Source organism: Eublepharis macularius, chromosome 2, assembly GCF_028583425.1.
Source record: "Eublepharis macularius isolate TG4126 chromosome 2, MPM_Emac_v1.0, whole genome shotgun sequence".
Lineage (NCBI taxonomy): Eukaryota > Metazoa > Chordata > Lepidosauria > Squamata > Eublepharidae > Eublepharis > Eublepharis macularius.
The window spans coordinates 177,001,714-177,024,662 of NC_072791.1; the positions used below are offsets into that span (position 1 = coordinate 177,001,714).

General features: G+C 39.9%; 1 protein-coding gene across 1 annotated transcript in view; it reads right to left on the minus strand.

The window, feature by feature from the left end:
• The window catches only part of LOC129323574 (von Willebrand factor D and EGF domain-containing protein-like), a 242,324-nt gene that overhangs the window by 52,116 nt on the left and 167,259 nt on the right, over window positions 1–22,949 (minus strand). The window contains exons 15-17 of the mRNA XM_054970105.1: window positions 3,107–3,202; window positions 2,108–2,203; window positions 271–366 (exon numbers count right to left, since the gene is read on the minus strand). Coding sequence (XP_054826080.1) covers window positions 271–366; window positions 2,108–2,203; window positions 3,107–3,202 — 288 coding nt within the window. The remainder of the gene's footprint in view (window positions 1–270; window positions 367–2,107; window positions 2,204–3,106; window positions 3,203–22,949) is intronic.

The window sequence follows — 22,949 nt, forward strand, 5'->3', positions numbered from 1 at the left end:
AGAGCCTTAAATGGCCAGGAAAGAATCAGGACATTTGAAGGATCTCTCCCATATGAACCTATCTAGTCTTAAAGATCTATGTCTGAAATACTTCTCAGAGTGGCCATCAACTTTAGAGGTCAAGTGGATGGCAACCAAAAGGAGTTTTTTGCTGTGATGACACTTGCTTACGAAATTTTCTTTCTTTTGTTTTTTTTATTGTGATTGCCTCCCCGCCCCCAAAAGAGAGAGAAACATATTTATTGTTGGGATTGTATTTTTTCGTCTTACCAGACTGACACTGAGGTCTAAAGAAACCATGAGGGCAAGCACATGTATTTGGCCGAATGCAGCTTCCTCCATTTAGACAAACAGGATTACAAATAGCTGTACATTAAAAACAACTCTTTTAGTTTGACAAAAAACATTTTATTGTTCTGCAAGCTTCTAACTGAAGAGTCTAATTAAATTTCATAAGAGCTCTCATTCTAATTAATTAAATAAATTCAATGAAGAATTTTACAGACTCCAGTATATTGATTTCAATATATTCAATGGATTTACATTGTAGCCAGTTCTGTTGTATTATTTATTTATATGTCACCTCTTCTTAGAGTTTCTCAAAGCAGCTCACAAAGTAAAAGATAAAATCATTAAAACATAAAATCACTAAAAATATCCACCATTAAAAATCAGCCAATGAAACCCAAAAGCACAAATGCACCCAAAAGCATAAATGCACTTTCTTGTTAATGCCAGCATTATCTTTTATTTAACATTTGATTAATATGAAATGTTTATCCCAAGTGGATATGTATTTCTCATCCTTAATGTGCTCCTCTTTGAGCAGTTTCAGATAAATTATTTTTGTCCTTTGAAGAAAGAAAGAGCTTTTGTGGCTGGTTGGAAATGTGACACCACTAAAGTTCACCATGCATTGGGCACTTCTTATATTGTTCATGACATGAGTAGTGTGCATTGCATTTTAGCACTGCTCTAAAGAATTTGAGGATCTATAGGAAAATCCATAAACCCTTTCAATAAGCATTTGTGTACACAAATCATCTCAGTCTTAGTGACTTCAACAGCATAAAAACACCTTAAGGAAAAGCATGCTTGTTTTATTATTGGGTGGATCAAATGAGAGAGTTTTAAAACAAACATTTCAGATTTTGTTCTACAGTCTGAACCAATCATCTACTATAGGCTTAATAATCTGTATGAATGAGGCTGCTCTATTAGGCAAGTATAATCCTCAGTAAAATCAGTAAGAATTATGTAAGAGAAAAAAACTGATGTGGCTTCAAGTCTAAAAGGAAAATATAGAAAAACTTAGGTCCAGTTCATTCCAGTGAAACCAATTACCGTTGAAGCCAATTTGATTTAAGTGCATAATTATAATTGTGTGCCTAATTTTCTCTGGTTTACATTCTGAAGGGCACAATGGCCTCATACTACTAATATTGAAATGATTTGAATGAGATGAAATGCAGCAGTCCAGGAAAGATAATTAAGTCTTACTTTCACTGGCAGGAACTCCAAAATAATGATTCTCATAAGCTATTCACTTGAACTGGTAGGTTCAACACTGCATGTGCTAAACTCAAGACCAACTTCACAGACCATTTCTCAGGTTGTCATCTGTCTAGCTTCAGATGGCAAGGCACCTGAAGCAGAGCCTCTGAAAATGACCAGAGTGAATGGGTAGGTGCACATGGGAGAAAGCAGTCCTGGTACGCTGGCCCCACACCATATAGGGCTTTAAAGGGCAATACCAGCCCTTGAATTGGGTCCAGAAGCAAATTGGGAGCCACTGCAAATGGAATGAGATTGGAATGATATGACCCCATTCCAGTTAGCATTGTGGCCTCCGCATTCTGTACCAACTGTAGCTTCTGTAGACTTCAGGGGCAGCCCCACATACAGTACACTGCAATAATTTAATCTAGATGTCTCCAGGACTGAACCTGAGACTTTGGCATGTAAATTAGATGCGCTACCACTGAACCACAGCCCACCAGACATCTGTTGTGGCTTGCCAGGGACTTAGCTGTCTTGTTTCTGTAGCTCCATGTAGGAAGTAAAAACTGTAGCTCCATGTAGGAAGTATAATTCCATACATGCTTACCTGTCTCACAAGAAGGGCTACTCCATCCAGATTTGCATTCACACTCATCTGGTGTCACACACTTCTCACCATTGTGACAATGTCTGTTACACACTACTGTAAAATAAACCAGGCCATGAACAAATTAGCACTCAGATATTATACAGATTGATATCCAGAGCCTCTGTCTGCAAAAATCTCAGAAATTGTTTTCTATGACAACTGAAATTGGAACATAACCCTTTCCTTTCTTCTCAACTTAATTATACAAACTTTACAACTACCTTAGCACAGAATTTTTTAAAAAAATTATGAAGGGCAACAAACAAAGCCTGCAGGAATGGCAATATAGTGTATTTTTACCATTCAGTGTAGAAAACTTTGAAGGCAGCTGATTTATAAAGATGCTCACTATATTGAGCATAATATGTAACCTGCAGTGAACATTCATTCATTCCATTTATATGCCACCTTTCTCCTCAGTGGAGACCCAAAGTGGCTTACATCATTCTCCTTTCCTCTATTTTATCCTCACAACAATACTGTGAGGTAGGTTAGGCAGAGAATGAATGACTAGCCCTAAGTCGCCCAGCACGTTTCTATGGCACAGCGGGAATTGAACCTGATTCTCTCATATTCTAGGCACTCTATCCACTATACCACACTGGCTCAAACTTAAACCTTAATGACAATATTTGACCTCTTTTTTGTATTCTTTCTTACTACAAATTATTTACACAACCTTGAATTTCACAAGTATTAAGCATTCTTTACTATCAGTGCTTTTACACAACAAAGGTTGACAAAGATGTGCATATTTTATAATACTAATGCTCTTTTGGAGAGAAAAGATTTGTTCTGTATTAAATCCATTTATAGATGGACTTGCCTGCTGCATTGTCTCAATTTGAGGGTTGGGGGGAATGTTTTTCTTTTAAAGAATCTATTGTTTTCCATCTCTTATTGGTGAAGTCTATCTAAAATGTATAGGAAAGACTCCATAAATATAAACATACATACATGTTTCACATCTGGGACCAACAAATCCATAAACACAGGAACAGATATTTTGAATGATGCATGATCCTCCATTCTCACATGCTGGCTCACAAAGTACTACACAAAAAAACAAAACAAAAACTCCAACCAGTAAATAAAGGAATTGATTTAAAATTGTTGACCATATAAGTTACAGTCAAGAGCACATTTGTCTCTGTGCTCTGTTTCATATAGTTTAGATCTGTATGCTATGGTCTGAATCCTGATGATCGTTCTATGAAAAGGGTCAATTTTCACTGATTCTCATCTATGACAGCAGACTTTCTCCATCCTATTCCTGGATTCACCTGTCCCCAATTGGGGTAATTTGAGATGAAGCAGGAGGAGTGGTGGTGAAGTCATGCTCCACTGACCAAAATCCTTCTGTTAAGGGAGATTTTCAACTGTAGAGGTAATGAATTAAGATCAGAAGAAGCACTTACCAACCATTATTCCCCCACCTCTGGAAAGGGTCTTTTATCATCAACGTGCCCAGAGTCCTTGTTTATAGGAACTGAGAATGGTGGAGCAAGAGATTAGGGTTGAGGAATGCACACATGCATGCTCTTGCTCTCTTTCTACACACACACACACACACATTTAGGAGATATAAGAGAAACCAGGGATGATGAAGGATTGGATTATCTCTCTCTGAAAGAGACATCTGTTGATCCAGGGGCTTTTAAATATCTTTGTTGTCTTTAACGGCAGCCTGATAGGCACAAGATCAGCCTGATAGGCACAAGAACACCCAATCACCACCTTAATCATGTGGACAAGGAAACTTAACCTTGCTCTCTCCATCTAACTTCACTGCATTCTAAATAATTTTGATTTTATATTATGTTGGCCCCATGAAGTATCCCTCTCTGTGCCTTCCTTATTAATCTACTTGGCTTCAGTGTACTAATTGGTATTAGAAAGTTTGGAGTGAAATTCTGGATGAATATGTATTGACAGAAGCTTACTTGTGAAACTCTGAAATATATAATGATAATGATAATGATAATTGATGTATATACTGCCCTTCAGGACAACTTAATGTCCACTCAGAACGGTTTACAAAGTATATTATTATCTCCATAACAAACACCCTGTGAGGTGGGAGGGGCTGAGAGAGCTCCAGAGAGCTGTGACTAGCGGAGGAGCGGGGAATCAAACCCGGCTCTCCAGATTAGAGTCCTGTGCTCTTAACCACTACACCAAACTGACTCTCAATGCAATGCTCAGTGAAATCCATCCAAAGACGACTGTGTCAATGTTATTATTTAAATTATATCGGTTGTATTGTGGTAAGGGTTGCCGTAAAAATACCTGAGAAGGCCTTTGAACACTAGAAGCCCTATATACACTATTATTAATAATCAAATTTACAAAAAAATTAAGGACTGGATGTAAGAATAAAAGTAAGTAATATTTTTAGAGAAGGGCTATGACTGCAATCATTTTATGAAATAATCCATTTCCCCTCAAAATCTGGAATGTTAGTCATTTAGTTAAACAACTGGTGTCCAATAGGGCCTGTAATGCATACAGTTCACAAAAGTCTCAGATTTCTATCCCTCTTTCCCCTCATCTTTTCCATGTCTTCAGTTGTGAAGGGAACAACGTTTTTATACTTTTCATCTCAAACCACTTTATCTAGTATTTCATGTATGCATACTGAGTATTTCATGTATGCATAACTGAAACTCAGCTCTCTGCTCGCAAGCGCCAAGCAGAATGTAAACTGAACTGGCAAGTGCTTGACCATCACTAGGTTCTGTGGTAGAAGTGTAGCAGAAAGTGACAGCAGTCACATCATGTTTGATTTTAGTTCTCCTTGTGGCCTTAAAAATTAGTGGGTGGATGAGCAGATGCCTCTCGTGAGACCACAAATAAATTCCTGGCAACAATATTCTAAGGTTACCTGCATTTATGTTACTCCTGTAATTAAAATGCTACAACCAAATTTCTCTGTAAATGATGCACTTACAAGCTGTGGTCATGGGAGCACATTAAATCTAATGTGACTTGCTTCCAAGTAAACCTACCTAATCTTTAAATGTATTTAATATTTATGTTTAACTGGCTTACATTTCCACCAAGAATAACCTCTAGGAGGCTATGCTAAATTTTGATTCACTAAATGTTGACATTCCCAAATACAGTTTGCTTAATATCAGTTTAAATATAGATTTATTACTAAAACTCTACCTGTGCAGAATCTAAAGTGTTATTCTGAATGTTTCGGGGTGAAGCAGAATTCAGTTTTTGACTTCACTTAATTAAACAATTAAATGAAAAAGAAGCAACCTGTTCGGAACAGACCTCATTAGAGAGTTACATATAATTAGTGCTCACAGTCCCATCAAGTGCTGTTGCCATGCAATCACTGTTTAAAATGGATGTACATTGTGTGGGAGTGGTGCTTGGTGGATAATCATCCTAGTCAATTATTTATCAACATCTAGCATAATTATATGATAAAGCCTTGTGTTTTCAGCCAATGCACAAGTCCAGTGGGTCTAAATATTTTTACTCTGAGATGATTCAAGGAGTACTCTGGCTTGTTTGATTTGTGGAGTGAAGCTTTTAATCATAGCCAATGCAACTGCAGCCAAGTAGGTTGGTGTTCCTAATAAGTTTGAACTGTAGGAGTGAAGTGTACTCTATCACATTGCTGGAGTAATTTTAGGTAGTGTAGATGTTGGCAGCAACACAGCCCTTAGCTGTCATGACTATAGATAAGAGGCACAATGGCCAATTTATTAAGGCATTCAGATTTATTACTGAAATGTAGACTGGCCAGTTCTTGTGAAGTTCTTTGTAACACACATGAAAAATTCTGCTTCTTTGGGGAACACAGGTAATGTCATCATCTTTACATTTCTGACTATGCCACAAAGGATGCATCTTAGAGGAGGGGAAGAATTAGAGACAAAATACAATTATTTTTGCATGTCTTAGCAATGATGAAAAGATCATTCTTTTACTTGTCGGGCCCCCACAAAATATTTATTTCTGTAGTGTTCTGCAGCTCTCTGCAGGCCTCATATTGAAAAGAATATAATTATTTCTGAAACAAAATTTTGCTTTAATTTATGTTTCTATCCCTTATAAATATCAAAAAGGCTACACAGAGAACAATCCCTGTCAGTTCCTGCTGCAGACATTTTTAGCATTACCTGACATTGAAGAAGACTGAGACAATAAAGACTAGTATTTTCTGGGTTCGGTTTTAAAAAAAACAAACCCTTAATTATTGACTGTGCACATAATGTGACATGACAACGTCCATTTGAAGAATGGGAGCCAGTTTTCAGTTTTCCAAAACCTAGGTGACATTTCCAGTTAACAAAATCAGATGAACAGTCTTTTGGCTACCAAGACTAGTCAACATGTGGTAAACAGTTTAAAAAGGGTCAAGTGTAACTAACTGTAGGAATGGCTAACATCTTTGATTTGGAGCTGAATCCTCACCAGGCAAACCATTTAGAGACCTTACTCCCCAAACTATAAAGCACACACACACACACACACCCCTGCACTGCAAATTTGCAAGGGACAAGGCTGTGGCAAAAATTGTTGCCATCTGACCAGATAAGGAAACCTGGCTATTACTCTAGTTAAAATGCACATTCTAAGTAAAACTAATAAATTATTAAAGTTCTCTGAAAGAGTTCTACTGCCTTTACATTCCATTTAAAAAGCTTACCTCAGGAAAGGGCAACATTTCCTTTTACGAGCTAATCATAAATTGTGCTTAAAAGAATATTCTTGCATCTTGGGAGAAATATAGGCTGTTTTCACACACCGGAAAACACACATCTGCCACCAGAACATCGCGCAAAACACCCAGAAGACAGCGTCTTCTTGCGCAAAATTCTTGGATAACAGCGTCTTCCTGGCACGGTTTCACGCAAGAAGATGCTGTCTTCCTGGTGTTTTGCGTGATGTTCCGGAAGCAGGTAAGTTGTGTGAAAACAGCCATATATAAATTTTGTAAGGAGAAGAAAATAACATTTTTTTCTGGATGTATCTAGTTTTAGATGTGCAACACAGTGCACACAACGTTCTAATGCACAACAGATGACAGCATATCAAAAGCACTATAGATCTCCCTCTTGAAGGTCCCATGATCCTTTCTTACTTTTATTGCCTTCTCCTCAGCATTCCTTTCTTCTACTCTGCTCATTTTAATATTTTGCTTCATAGCTTTTCCAGTTGCAACTGATCTTGTTGATTCCATCTCTCAATGAACTAGCCATTCTTGGCCAAGGCAAATTAGTCCTTGGCAAATCATTGCATACCTTAACTCTTGAATTCAAAGCATAATACAGAAATTAAACTGTTTCTAAGGCAGAACCTATATCCTTGAAGGGTTCTTTACGTGAGCACATCAGTTGTGCAGTCCTTTTGGTGGAAGGAACATAAAATACGGAAATTGTTGCTTATAAGGCAGGATGACAGAAAAACCACTGTGAATAAGTAATTTGAATGCACCTTTGGGAGCTACAGATTTATAATGTGGCATCTAAAGTTACTACGTTTTCTAAAAATGTAGACTCTATTGCGTTGATGAAAAAGTACCACTCCAGGCATTGTCGTCTTTGTTTTGGACTGGTGGTTAACTGGGTAACAGCTGGCTAACTGGTTGTTAAAGGATATTTAAAGTTGAAACCCATTCTCCATTATTTATATAGCAAAAAGACCAGCAGATATGCACAGAAACTCCAGCACAGCGTAATATGAGAGTTTGCCTGTGAGGGCCATATCTTCTGAGATTTTGGACACTGAAAAAGCTGAGAGAGCTCATGAGTGGGCTTCCCATCAATGGTAGTAAGGAATATTGCAACCGAGATGTGGCCGCTCCAGTGGGGGAACCTTCCTCACACATTTCCTCAAAAGGAGAACATTTACTTTATTAAGTACAGTTTAAGGGTAAGTTGAATTGAACCAGGATCACATTTCACATGGCTGTCCTTGCTGCTCTCCCTGGTAATCTCAATAGGAAACATTAAAAACCACCCTCCGTTCTAGAAATAGTAGCTATAGTGTTGCTCAATTTTCCTTGAATAACGCTGGAGGATTTTAATTTCAGTACTTACTTTACTACTTCAAGAACATTAAAGCTGCAGTGAAAGATAGTCATGGTTGCATCCCCAGCAGTCCTGAGCCCTGCTGCATGGATTCACATGAGCCTTGTAAACAAAATGTCATGAAGCATGAAAAGAAGGAGAGCTGTGAAAAATGGGAACTGGCAACATCAACTCTGCTTACATCTTGCTCCAGCAAAAATTCCACTGGTAGATGATTTCCCGTTTTTACAATAGCCCCCACCCAATGTGCACTTAATTTTGTTCAAGGCATTCTCATAACTCATGATTCATGAATTTAGTTTAAGAGAGCCATGGCCATCAGCTTCTTGAGGGGTCCAGGTAGCTTAGGGTTCTCAGCTTCCAGGAGTTTGCATCTTTGCCTGCTGATCCGCCAGCAATCGGTGGGAGGTGGCAAGCCCTCTAGAGGTCACCTGCCACTGGCAGGCACCCTGGGAATGCGTGCAGTGGCATGATGACATAACTTCCAAGAGTGACAGTGTCGCACCAGCTGCAGGAGTTCTGCCATGTTTCATTTGGGGCCAATTTTGGTCTGAATCAGCCCCACACAGTGTGTGGGAGCACTCGTATGACCAACACGGTGATGTCACTCCCAAAAATGATGGCATTGTGCACTGCAGTCACACTGGCGGCATGAGGTACATGCCAGGTCCCCCGTCCCATCTACTGGGGGAAGGTAGCCACTGGGGGAAGGTAACTAGGAAAGATCTTCACCCACACAAAGCCATGTACTCATGTTTTGTAGGACCTAATGCATGACATCAAGCCTTAGAGCAATCCCAGGCTGCATATAACCACCACCACAACATTTGATTTATATACTGCCCTTCAGTATGACTTAACACCCATTCAGAGCGGTTTACAAAGTATGTTATTATTATCCCCAAAACAATAATCACCCTGTGATGTGGGTGGGGCTGAGATGGGCAGCCAGGCTGGGCGAGGTCAATGGAGCAGGGAGGAGGGGAGGGGTGGGGCAGGCATCTGGTATTTGGAGAACATTTTCTCCAGACAGTCCCCCCAAATATTGGACTGTACAGGTGACATTCCTAGCAACCCTATTAGCACCTCCAATTTGTCTGGATTAAGTTTGTTTATTCACCCACACCAAGTACTTTTCTGCTTCTGTATGCTAGATCAGTACTTCCTTCCCTGTATTTAGACAGAGAGATACTGCTGACTGTCAGTCATATGTTTGTTTGTTTATTTATTTACGCCATTATACCTTGGGACCCCAAGTGGATCACACTGTTCTCCTCTACGCCATTTTATGCTCACAACAACCCTTTGACGAAAGTTAGGTTATGAATGTGTGATTGGCCCAAGGTCATCCAGCAGGCTTCCATTGCAGTGTGGGAATTCGAACGCAGGTCTCCCAGATTCTAGTTTTACACTATCCACTACACCATCACATATTGGTGGTACTGCACTCCAAAACTCTGGATGATCTTAGATCTCTTTAGCCTGGTTATTGTCCCCAGCAGCAACTAGGGTTAGGAAGTGGGCAAAACAGGTAGAATTAGCCTAGCCTTTGACTGCATTCATAATTTCTTCCCCAAAGCTTCTTCCAGGTATCTTTTTTCTTGATTTGGTTTGCATAATTTCAAACAAAGACCAATTAATTTCACCTGCTGCAGAAAACAAGGGAATCAAACCCAGGCAAGAGTATTTGAGAACTGTACTTATTAACAGGGCCCTGCCCCTACATGATGCGGAAGAGGGAGCACTTTACTAATGCCCAGAGGTCCAGAGAGGCGTGGCCCAGGCTGCAATCCCTATTACCATGAGGAAAAAATGGAGGATAAACAGTAGATCATGCTCAAAGATATTTATAGAAACATATTTCCTTGTATCTATGTATTGTCCATATCTTGCAAGCTTATCTGGAGCCAATTATAAGCAGTGTTACAGCAGCAATCGCAAACAACATTCTGAACAGCTGGGCCTTCTGGGTCTATAAGATCAAGAACTACCAGTCCCAGAGTTTCTTTTGCACAGGAAGGAGGGAGGGACATTTGGGGAGAAGGGCAAAGTGATGCACCATAGGACATTGGGAGCAAGTGCTGCTGCTTCTTCTGGAAAGATCTGCAAGTGTAAAATACATTTTAGTATTTAATTCACTCACAGTCACAGATGTACACACTCATTGCTGCTATGTCTGGCACTGGTTATAAATATAAATCAGGCAGCCAAAAATATAAGGAGGTAAAAGAAAGGGAACAAAAGCTAAAGAAGCTAAACCTATGTGTTGGTTTCTCAAATAAGACAAGGCCTTTCTGCAGTCAGGCAACAAGCAGATGAACAAAATGAAAATGATTTCAATATAATGACTGAGTTTATGGCAACTAATTTTCAGTGAAGTGTACATATCATTCTTTGCACACTACCAGTGACTGTGGAAAAAACTTCAGCAAGCTATCACTCATCAGACTCAGCAGGTGTTCTTTGATGGGGCAAGAATGGTTAATCCTCTTTGACAGCTTGTCTACTTAATGCAAACTTGCAAGAGAAATTGACTTGCGGGGGGGGGGGAAGCTAGTTCATGATTTTGCAATTAAAAGGGCCAGAAAAATAAAACTTTAATTGGGCATTTTTAAAGAAATGTAGAATATGTGACATTCTACATGGGGCAGGCAAACTTTAGTGGCAGGCAAACTCCTGGAAATTTACTCCCTTGCCTGCCGATCTGCCAGTGATTGACAAGAGATGGCAAACCCCTGGAGGTCACCCACCAACAGCAGGCACTCCAGGAACATGCACAGTGCACACTCCCAGAGGGCGTGATGACATCACTCCTGGAAGTGACATTGTCATGCCACCTGCAGGAGCACCTCTGTGCATTTGGGACTGATTTTGGCACCATAAGGGCCAAATCAGCTCCGCAAAGAGTGAGAGAGCACTCCTGTGGCCAGAGTGATGGCATAACTCCCAAGAGTGACATCATCATGAGCACTCAAAGCAGAGCACACTGCTGGCATGAGGTAAGTGCCAGATCCACACACCCCTTCCTGTTGGGAAAGTATAGGAACCTGGCAACCCTAGGTGTTGTTTGTGGGTTCTAGAGCTGCCTACCTCCAGGTGGTGGCTGAGGATCTCCTGGAATTACAACTGATCTCCAAACTACAGAGATCAGAATCCTTGGAGGAAAAGGTTTCTTTGGAGGGTGAACTCTATGGCATTATACTCCGCTGAGGTTCTTCCCCTTCCCAAACCCCTTACTCTCCAGGCTCCACCCCCAAAATCTTCAAGAATTTTCCAACCTGTAATTTGCAACCATAGTGGGGTCTGTTTTACCACACACAAAAAAGAAAAGGAAAGAAAAGAAAAGAATGTTTGAGCCCTGCACAAGAACAGTATGCAAATATTGGAATGAACTATTTTGCAAAGTGTCTGTCTTACATATATATTAGAAAGCATTTTGAGGAAATAAAAGGCAAGCAAAACAATGTTTTAGAGCTTTGCAGTTCACTTAGCATTTTAAAAGTGGAAATTATTCAAAAAAGTTTCCCCCCCTCAATTCCCCCCCCCCCAAGTTCATTTTTTTCCAATTGAAAAAAGGAGGAAAATTTCCTTAGAGAAAAGTGAAAATGACTGTCCATCCCACTCATCTTTTCTACAGATAGTGTGGAAACAAGAAGAAAAGCTGAATAAAACGGGAATATATTTGTGGGGCATATTGGTAGCAAAAATGTTAAAGGAAGTTGGGGAAAGAAATGTATAAATTGTTAAGTATAATGTTTTTACCATTGGGAAAGGCTCAGTGTATATGAGCTCCAGCATCTTACACTGGAAAATCAATTGCTGTATCAGAGAGGGTTTAGGGGGAGGGAGCATGGATTTTTTATGGCATGAGCATTTGGGCCACTTTGGACTCTGGTGTGAGTTTTTTAGAGTCAAGGGAAGGATTTTAATTGTACATAGAACTGATAGTAAAGATAGTTGATAGTTTTTTTTAATGTTAAAAGGAGCAAACTTTTTTTTACACAGTTGGGAATGTATTTTTGAGACCATGGATTTCATATAGTGTGGAGGATGAATGACTGAATTTGAAAAGAAAAAGGTTTTGTGTGTGGAGATTCTGTTAAATGCATATTAGATTAAGTATTGGCTTGTTTTTCGAGATATCTGTAAATGCAGAGCATTCAGGGGCAGGAACTGATACATTACTTTTCTGCTGTAATTTTAACTGTTAATAATAATAGCATAAATGCAATGTACAAATAAAAAAAAAGTCTGCATAAACATGGAGGATAGAAATATCACTGGCTGCTAGCTCTGACAGGTGCAAAGGCTGCCAATAATATAGCAGAACCATATTTCTTAGTTGTGCATCTTAAATATTAATAAATATGTCATTATTGGTCTGAAATAAAATTTATTTTACAGTTGTTGGAAGCTCCCAAAGACTGCAGGCAAGAATGCTTTGTTACCCCTCTATTCGCTTTGCAATTGGTTTGCAAATTGTAAACAGCATCTCTCAACTTTAAGAAAAAGATTCATTAAGAAATGTTCAAAATTGGATTGTGAATGCTTTGTACATGTGTATTCACATTACCTTATCCCAAGCATTGCCTATGTAATATTCCCACCTTGTTTATTTTGCCTATCAACTGTAGTCTGATCCAGTGAGTTAAGATTATGTGCCAATACAATAAATGCTGCTGACTGATGAATGCAACAAAGTGTGCAGATGCAGACACAAAGCATTACGTATGCTCCTATGCATCTTATTTTAAATTATGCATAACTTGCTTATGGTGGCCCCGGGACATACAACCTAGTAAATTGTGAACATGTATCAGCTCTTGCCACCTGCTTAGTTGCCGTACCGAATACCACCATGTCACAGACACAAAACCAAAAGAAACCCTATTTGAAAGACTGTTCCTTTGGAATTGCAAGCAAATCAGTTATGTAGAAATATGAGGGACTCAGCTAAACAGAAAACAGGCATTGTGAACAAGTTAACTTCAGTTTGTGAACACCTGTTTTGTTCCTGATTGTAAATTTCTAAAGGGAACTCAGGAGAGCCACTTAGTTAATTACTCTTATCCTTTTCTTGCTCTCCTCTATCCATGCTCTTCAGGGGGGAAAATGAAAATCCATACTTGCTTTCTTCTTCTTCTCAGCCTGCTGGTGCTTTGTTAATTTTCCCTTCTTATGGTCAGATATACTAGATTTTTTGTTTGGGCAATGAAAACATCATCATCGTCGTCATAATGGTGCTTATATACTACTCTTCTAGATAGATTAATGCCCTACTCAGAGCTGTGAACAAAGTCAATGTTGTTATTATTATCCCCATGATAGAGCTGTAGAGCTGGGTCTGAAAGAAGTGACTTACCGAAGGCCACCTCCTGAGCTCATGGCAGTAGTAGGATTCAAACAAGCAGAGTGCTGATTCACAGCCTCACCACTATGCTACAGCAGCTCTTGCATCATTATCAAGGTATCAGCTCTGGCATCCAACATCAAAGTAGCTTACAGCTGTTACTGGAATGAATATGTTTAGTTTCTCTTCCCTCCTTATGATGTGAAGTAAAACGTGACATCATTCCACATTTCTGTCCCTTGCAGTCAATAATTTTGAGTGTGATGAGGGAAATGTAGGACTTATAATGTTCTTCTAGATTCTACATAGGGGGACAAAGGAACTAAACAAACTTTGCAGAAGCACCCATATGCCTAGTGTAACTGCTAATTTGGCTCCGCTAATTTAGCTGCAGGGCAAGTGTAACTTCAGCTCTTAGCATCATCATTTTTCTTGTATATGAACTGAGGTAAAGCAGAGTCCATCAGGTCCCTAAACCAACTGACAAAGAGTGCAGTCACACACAAAAACCCTAGAGAATAATGTCTCCAGTGCTCTTCATAGTGCTGGTTTCGCCACAAGAGAAAGAAAGTAATATTGAGCCCTTTGCTTAAGTACATATTAAAAATGAAACTTTACCTCGGGTAAATGAAATCACAAACAAATTGGTGAGTTCGGCTCAAAGATCAGATAAATGAACCACAGTAGACATATATCTGGAGATGAAAGTCCCCTGTTCTAATTTTTTTGTAGTCTGAACTTTGCAAAATCTTTCTTTAGAATACTTGAATTCTGTCACATTTCATAGACATCACAATGTATAAATTCAGGTTACCCTAGATTTCTTTCCAGTCACTCAAATTAATGAAAGGTAACATTCTGTAACATTGCAGATATGAAACCATATTGCAAGTACGTTCTTTCATAGAATGACAGGTGCCCATTTTTGCCTCAGAATGAGGTTTTCCTGGTCACATTGTAAGGAAATCCATTTGGAGCTGGGTCATGACAGGCCCAACACACATTTATTTTCATGACTGCACACATACGACAAGATGATTTTTATAGGGTTGCCGAAAAACTGGTGGTTGCAGAGTAGAATATACACAAGATATTTCTAAGTATTTTCCCCACAAAAATCTATCATGATACAGAGATTGGAAAAGAAATCCTCTCATTGGGAAGCAAAAGACATCCTGGATCCAGCCTAGTTCAATTCTGTTCTGAAATGACACAGGTGTCATTTAGACATGATGTGAGCTGTGGATAAAACACTTATATCAAAGGTGCTACTGGCATGCTAATGCTACATCATATGGTGGGTGCATGCGGTAGGAACATTTAAATAGGATGGGAGCTGTGTGGAAATCTTTGGTGGGCAAATGCTTTACCTGTGGGTCATGTCACATCTAAATCAGATTTTTAACAAGACTGCTGTTTCTGTTCAATGATTACTTTATCTTTTACCATAGCTGGCCCACACAAACAAAGATAGCACAAGAACTCAAATTTCTTGTGAGCTTTATTCAGCTACAAAAGTTTGTTTTCTGATCTCTGTAGGTGTTATTCTTAGAGGTAAATCAGAATAATTCCCAATCTAACTGTCAGGGGTTGATAACATAGATGATAGCAAGCCCTAATGGATGCAATCATTATCATCTTCTTACATCCTGTCAAGATGTGTTCACAGTGTTCAGTTTTCAAGGTAGGAAGGAACAGCATCAGATATAGCAGGACAATTAATAGTCTTTCAGCTACAAGAACCATTCTGATTCCTGTTTCTGGACAATAATTGGTAGAGCCACACAGAAATTTGTGATGGAGCAAAAGGAAAGAACAGACATGTTATTTAGCCAGGTGACATCATTGGCCACAAGAGAAATGGGGGGGGGGGACTATGTATTGTGCCTTCTATCTCTGAGAAAGAAAATGTTGGAACCATAATGTTCTTTATACTTTCAATATATATCAAAACATGTGCAGTGTGTCAAAAGAAAAGGGAACTGGATTCTTGCCTTTCAATGCAGTGAAGAAACTGCATCTGCAATTTATATTTCAAGAAAATCTCCTTTCCAGTTTATTAAGCAGGGTACAACTTTGTGACAGTCCCAGGAAAAACATTTTAGGGAAACATTTGAGGCTGCAGCAGGAAGGGGAGGCAAGAAAATGAAAATTCTCCCATCCACAGAAAATGGGAACTACCCCCCTCCCATTTTGCATCAAGCAAAATACTCTGATTCTTCCCATGAGCTCCAAATATTGGGTAAGGGGATTGGGGGAGCCAGCTTAAACATCTGCTTTTGAAGCAACAGGTGTGACCATGAGAATTTCCAGCTGTTCCATCCACTTTGGGCTGTGCAAAGACCTTAATAACTCTGTCCCTCCATCCTACATCACTTCTTCTATGTGTATGTCCAATTTAGGGTTGCCAACCTCCAGGCAGGATCTAGCGATCTCCCACAATTACAATTGATCTCCAGGTGACAGTTCCCCTGGATAAAATAGCTACTTTGGAGAGTGGACTCTATGGCATTATACTGCATCAAGGTCTCTCACCAAACCCCATCCTCCTCTGGCACCACCTCCAAATCTGCAAGAATTTCACAACCTGGGGTTGGCAGTCCTCCCTCCAGTAAAACTATTTGCTGACCAAATGGTAATATCTGTCTTCTGTAACATTGCAATGCTGTCATGCTTTATGGAAGCAGATAAAAACAAACAAAGAGAAGGATGTATCCTTGACTTGTAGCTTCATTTGTCATTTCATCAGGCAAAGGAATACTGATAGGACTAATTTTGTTCCCTCCGATGTCCAGGCCTTCAGAAATTAATACCCTCTCCAGTTATTCTCATAGGCCACTGGTAGATCATGAGAGTGGAGATAACCAAAGACACAGACAGACAGACAGACAGACAGACAGACAGACAAAGTCACCAGCTAGCAGTTGCTCAGGCAATCATTAATTAATATTTGCTTACTACCAAATCCCTCTGACTTTGTTTGGATGTATATGCAAAATGTGAGAGAACAATGGAAAGTTACCTAATATATGCGATTAGTTAAGTCCTAGAACCATCCAGGTCTTTTTACCTGGATAAATAACTATTATGCACATAGAAAGCAATTAAATGAATAACAGTAGTGAATCAGTAATAAAATAATGGAGCCAATTTGCCAAATTATCACAGAAATTTCAACACAGAAAAACACCCAGTCTCCCTTAATTGGGTGTAATATTGTTCCACTGTGCTCTTTTAAATTGCTTAATTAACGCATTAATTTAAGCAGCAAAGTTAATCATCTCTCTCATAATGGAAATGCTGTGATTATGTCCCTGGAGCCATGTGTATAAGGTCACAGGTCAATTCTCTTTTCAGAATACTAGTGGTACGATTTAATAGTAAAACTGTCATAATTTGGCACAAATGTAGGCCATCAGTGGTGATGCACTTAATATGAACATATGGTACCTTATGCCAGTATCAGTTGTGCCAGTTTTATATTGTTTTAATTTTACTGATGCCAGTATATATTTCCCCAATTTTCTCCAGAATAATCTAGTTAGGAAGCCCAGTGTCCAACTTGGTGAAATGACTGGTTCCACTTCTGAACGTTATACGTTTAGACCTCCTTTTCTCTCATATAAAACAATGGCTTGTAGTTCACCCAGCAGCTGCCAGACTCTCTCTCTCCCTCTCTCTCTCTCTCTCTCTCTCTCTCTCTCTCTCTCTCTATATATATATATATATATATAAAAAGATCAATGAGACTGGAAATTCCAAAGTATCCAGATGTGATGGTGGACTCTTTGTTCCTTGGTATACAGAAATGTAAAAGCAATAGCATACATCAGCCCCATCAGTCCAACAAGCTGAGCTTTACCCTTTATCATCTGCTCAAGGTGGCATCTTAGTGCTGCTATAAATGTGGCAAATGACTCATCTGGGTTACAGAATAATTTTTCTCCCTTAAGTGTATACCCAACACTATAGTTCCAGGGCATGGTTAGACGAAGCTCTTGATACAGATGAACGTGGTAGAACAGGAGGTCACTGACAAGATGGAAATCTTGATAACCCCATCTTGAGTTCCATGATGGAAGGAAGGCAAGCTATAAATCTAATCACTCAATCAATAAAGACATTAACATCTTTCCTTTTCTGCATACAGATAGTATGGCTTCTTTCAGTGTGCTAGAACCAGATGTGACTGTTATGTGGGGAGAGATGCTCTTAAAAAGAAAATGAATGCTGTAAGATTGAGAAGAGGAGTAAAGAGAGTTCAGTCTGAAATTGGATGATGGTCTGTGTGTGTGTGTGTGTGTGTGTGTGTGTGTGTGTGTGTGTGTGTGTGAATAAGATGGTGTTTAGCTGTTTTAATTTAATAAAGTAATCACTTTGTTACTTTGTTCCAAATCTCCCTGGGTGGCTGAGCCTAAACTCCCCTGTCCCTTTATCCACTAGATGAGAAACCTTTTCTCCTGGAGTAGAATCATTACATATGACAAATAAACAGTTTGTGATATAGGCTTTTTACTCAAATTGAATAGTGATTTTATAGAGTCACATTACAAGCAAAACATTCTGAGCTTGGGCAAAGGGGAAATACACTGCCTGTGGGGGCACAGGTGTTTTTTCATCTTTAAAATATTTTGTATCTGCTGTTTTAATGTTTTCTTTTTACCAAAATGTCTTTATATTGTTACCCACCTCAGTTTTTGACACTTTTAAGTCTTCTGTACTATCACTATTAATTCTGCATAAAATATATCTAAACTGGGTGAAAACTGATTCAATGTGACTGAAACAGTTACTGATCTACTTTTAAAAGTTAGCATCTAACCAGGAACAAAGGTGAAGAATCAAAAACTAGTGAGGAAAGGTTTAATGGTTTAGTTGTCATATGTCCAAATAAGGAAGCCATACAGAGAGTTTAAATAAATAAATAAACACAATAAATTAAATACTGAAGATCTAAGGCCTATTGCCGAAGCCCTTGATCAATCTGTTATGCCAGCACCCAATTCTGTTGATATATTTAGTCACACCAGAACTTGTTAAGAGCAAAACTTGGTGCTCTTAATAATGGGGGTGGGGGAGCTGTTGGGCAACAGTATAACGTCACTTGTGGGGGAAACCTAGAAGCAACAGCAAATTCCTGGAAATTCCATGGCTTTACCATAGAGTTTCCTGTAATTCCTAGAGAGATGTAATGTCACTGCAAGGTTTCTCTCAGAAGTGACATTACACATCACACTCTCACCCAGCTGCACCCTACCATACCCTGCCCCTTGGATTCCCACCAGTTGCCAGCTGCTGGCAGGCAACCCTAACTTTAGACAAAGGGGGTTCTGACAATAGACCTTGTTGGGAAGAACGAAGCTGCCACAAGGGAACATGCAAAGAAAGTCAGGACAGAGACAGCAGCAGTCAGTGGCTTATTCAGGGTAATATATGGCTAGGTGTTATCAGCAATATATAGCTAGGTATCATCAGCATATTGATGACAACCTACTCCAAAACTTTAGACAATCTCATTAAGGTCCCTTACACAGGTATCAAATAACATGAGAGGTAAACATGGAGCATTGGGGCTCCCCACCACCCGCTCCCAAGGGGATGATTCAGCATCACCCACTGCAATCTTTTTTGAGTAGTTTGATAGAAAAGGCTGGAACCATCTCAACACTTCTCCACTCAGACTCACCTTAGGCACCTCAACAGTATCATATGATCCACTATGCTTTAGGCAAACTACTGTCTCTCAGCCTCCATTTTTGTAGCATGGGAATGATGATGCCAGCCAATCTTACAATTGTTTTCATCTTTCATGAGAAAAAGCTCTCACACAGAAATATAAAATGTGGGACAAACATGGCTGTCCTCTAAATGCACTTTGTCTAAAGTGTGGCTCTTCTAATTTTTCCTGATGCTGTCACCAGGTGAAGTTTCATGACTGGATCTGTAAGGCTGAAGGTAAAAATCTACATTATCCAGGGTCAAATGATAAGTGACACTTAGAAAGCCATGATCAACACATCCTTTAAAAGAATTGTGTTATGGAACAAGAGTTTGAGAACTCGATTTCAGCAGCACTATCACCAAAGGAGGGAGTATCTAATTTTCACTGTTGAAGGAAGGCCTTGGCATTATTTCACTCATAGCTGATCTCTGCTTGCAGCGGGGGGGTGGGGGGGTGGGAGACACATTTCTCCATTACCATTGCTATGATCAAATTCTCAGGCCCCTAAACCTACATTACCATTTTAGAACAGGTAGGAGAATGGAGATCTCTCAGCAACACGTGTACTCTAATTTACATTGCCCCCCCCACCCTTGAACAAGCCATTACTTCAATTACCCTTGAATAAGTCATTACAATTCCTGATCTTTTAGATTCGGTTTCGTTTTCTCAGCCATGCCGGACGCTCCTCTCGGCTGGTCCGGGAGGAAACGACCGGGCACCCTGACCGGGCGGCTGATCCGCAAGGATTAGCCCCCAGGACTCCCAGGGAGGGAGCCAGGGTCCGGGACGCGGCGGGAAGAACTCCCCGAAATCAATGCGGGGGGGGAATTGCCCGTTTGTCCCTATGGAGGCCGGCAGATGTGCGCGGCGCCTCGAGTGCCGCCGGGCAACGAGAAACGGCAAGTAAAAGAAACAGGCGGAAGCCTGTAAACAAGCGAATCCCTTCTGTTTTACAAGCGTTTGTGAAGGAGAGGTTGATCTGAAGAAGACTCGCTCTTCCCCTTCGTTGAGTTCCAGAATTTTGTTGGCGCCCCCCCCCCCCAAATGGCAGCAAGGAAGCAAAGTCCCGCTCTCGGTAAGTCAATCTCGGCTACTTTGAAGGGGGAGTCGCTCGAAGAGTTGGTGCGCAGGGCGGTGGTGGAAGCCATAAAACCCTTTGTTGACAAGCTGAACGAAACTGATCAAAGGGTGGGCTTAATTGAAAGCGAGGTGAAAACCATTAAGGCAGCAGCGGGGGGGGCAGAAAAGTCTGCTCTGGAAAGTGCGTCACTTGTGAAGGCTACAAAAAAGGAGCTGAAGTTGGTGGAGAACCAGCTGATCGGGCTACAGGTGGAACGAACGCAGACAATTTTGCGTCTCCAAAACGTGAAAGAGGAGGAAAATGAGGATCTGTGGGATTTGGTCTCGGAACTACTGGCGACACCCGCGAGGACGACTAAAGAAGAGGTTAAAAGCGCCATTTTGGAGGTCCGTCGGGCTTCTTCAAAATATGCAACAAAGCGACAGTTGCCTCGTGAGATCATTATTGACTTTTCATCTAAAAAGATTCGGGACACCATCCTATATAACTCATACAATGCGGATTTGGACTTTATGGGTTTGAAAGTCAAGATCTTGAAGGACGTTCCATTTCTAGTCCGGAAACGGCGTTTTAAATATAAAAAGTTTGCAGCTCTTCTGAGGGACCATGGAATAAAGTACAAATGGTTATTCCCGGAAGGAATATGGTTCAGATATAAAGATCAGGCCTATAAGATATTATCAGAAGATCAACTAAAGGATTTTGAGAATAAAAACCCAGAACTCTGCTGCACCGAGAACGAAGAAAAGGAGGAGCCGGAGGGGGGGGGAGGAGGAGGAGGAGAGCACCGCAACAGCGGTTGCACAGAGAGAATTGCGTCCGGGACCTAGAAGGGGGAGGAAAGTTTAATCAGAATTTGAAATGTTTATTCTCTGTATGATTAACCACTCCATCATTATTCTATGGAGCTATTTTTGTATTATGACAGTATGAAGGGAAACATTGAAGTGTAGTGTTTAGTGTTTGTAGTTCATTCCCCCCCCTTTTCTTTTTCCACCCCCATTTGTCCCTTCCCTCTCCCCTTTCCTTGTGATAGTCTGGTGTAGTGTTTTGTAGTTATGAAAATAAAAAAATTTATTAAAAAAAAAAAAAACAATTCCTGATCTTTTAAATAGGAATAATAAAGACCCAGAGGGCTATTGTGAAGATAGAGGCATGGAAACAGAAATCATAAGTAGACTTACTAAAATATAGTCCTAATGAGTCTCGGCATCATGTGCACTTGGACTTTTAGTGATTTTTCCCTGCTCAAGTTATTACTTTAACCAGATTTTGATCCTTTAAAAGGTAATCGTAATGGATGGCAGTGTTATTGTGAAGATAAAGGTACAAAACCAGAAAAAGTACAAAGCCAGAAATCCTGAAAGAGCTCATTAAAAAATAAGATCTAATTTAAGACAATTGAGACATGTTGTACAAATAATACATGGTTTTCTCCTCGTTTCTTAAATTTGACATGATGGACACATTGGCAGCAATGTTTTTCTTACCTTGGCATCTGATTCCATCACCAGTGTATCCCAAGGGGCAGGGTCCACATTTGAATCCCCTATCTTTTGTTAGCTCACAAGGAACAGTGCTGAAACAGGGACTATCTGCGCATGTGACTTTCTTGTCAAACAGCAGTCTATTAATGGGTTTTGGAAGTGCCAGGTGATTTTGTGTCGATGCATATGGCTTTCTGATTAAAGCAGTCCACACTGGAACCCTTGATTGTACAGAATCCTCTGCTGGGAGGCTAGTACCAGATATGAGAGTTTTCAATTGGATTGAGGAAGCTCGTGGTGCTGTCAAATCAGATGTCTTTGGTTGACCTGCTTTAAAACCATGGATAGACCTAGCCTGTGTGTTCACAGTCCCAACAGGCCACTTTCCAGATGACAAAATATTAGAGGAGGTATATGACTGTTCCATAAGATGTGGCCTTACTGTTAATCGCCTTTCATTTATTTCCTGTTGGGTAGAGATATTCATTCTGTTATGAGACTGGACATAAAGGATGTAGTCTAGGGAGATTTGGATTGCTCCTTGGTTGGCTTCTTCACTTTTTTGATGCTTTTGTGTGATATTTTTTGCTTCTTTCAATGGAAAGGGTCTGTGTGGTTGTTTGAAATTCAGAGGGGATTTCTTCAATGTTGCTGTATGATGCAGAGAGTCTAATCCTTCCCCAGTTAGCGACTGAATATCAACAGTTACAGGATTTCTAGCCATAAAAAAAGTAGCTTCTCGTTTTGGGATACAGACCTGTGCAGAATCTGTATTTTGTGATTTATTTATTGCTTCTTGATTTGAGGAGCTCTGGACTTCCCCAGCATCTTTCTCAGGTGCATCAGTCAAACTTTGGGTAGCTTTTGACACTAAAACTAAAGAAAGATGTATTACTAACGGTAAGAACTAGTGGCATACATTTACTGAGAGGATACGAAAGGCTAGTTTGCGAGTTGCTTTGGGATGTAACTGTCAACAAAAATAGTACAAAAGTCTGTTACTCCGTAGCAGCAAATGCATTCTTGTAGCACCTTAAATATAAAAAAAATTAATTGTGGCATAAACATCTGTGGTCTAGAGTTTGAGGGATATGAGAATAG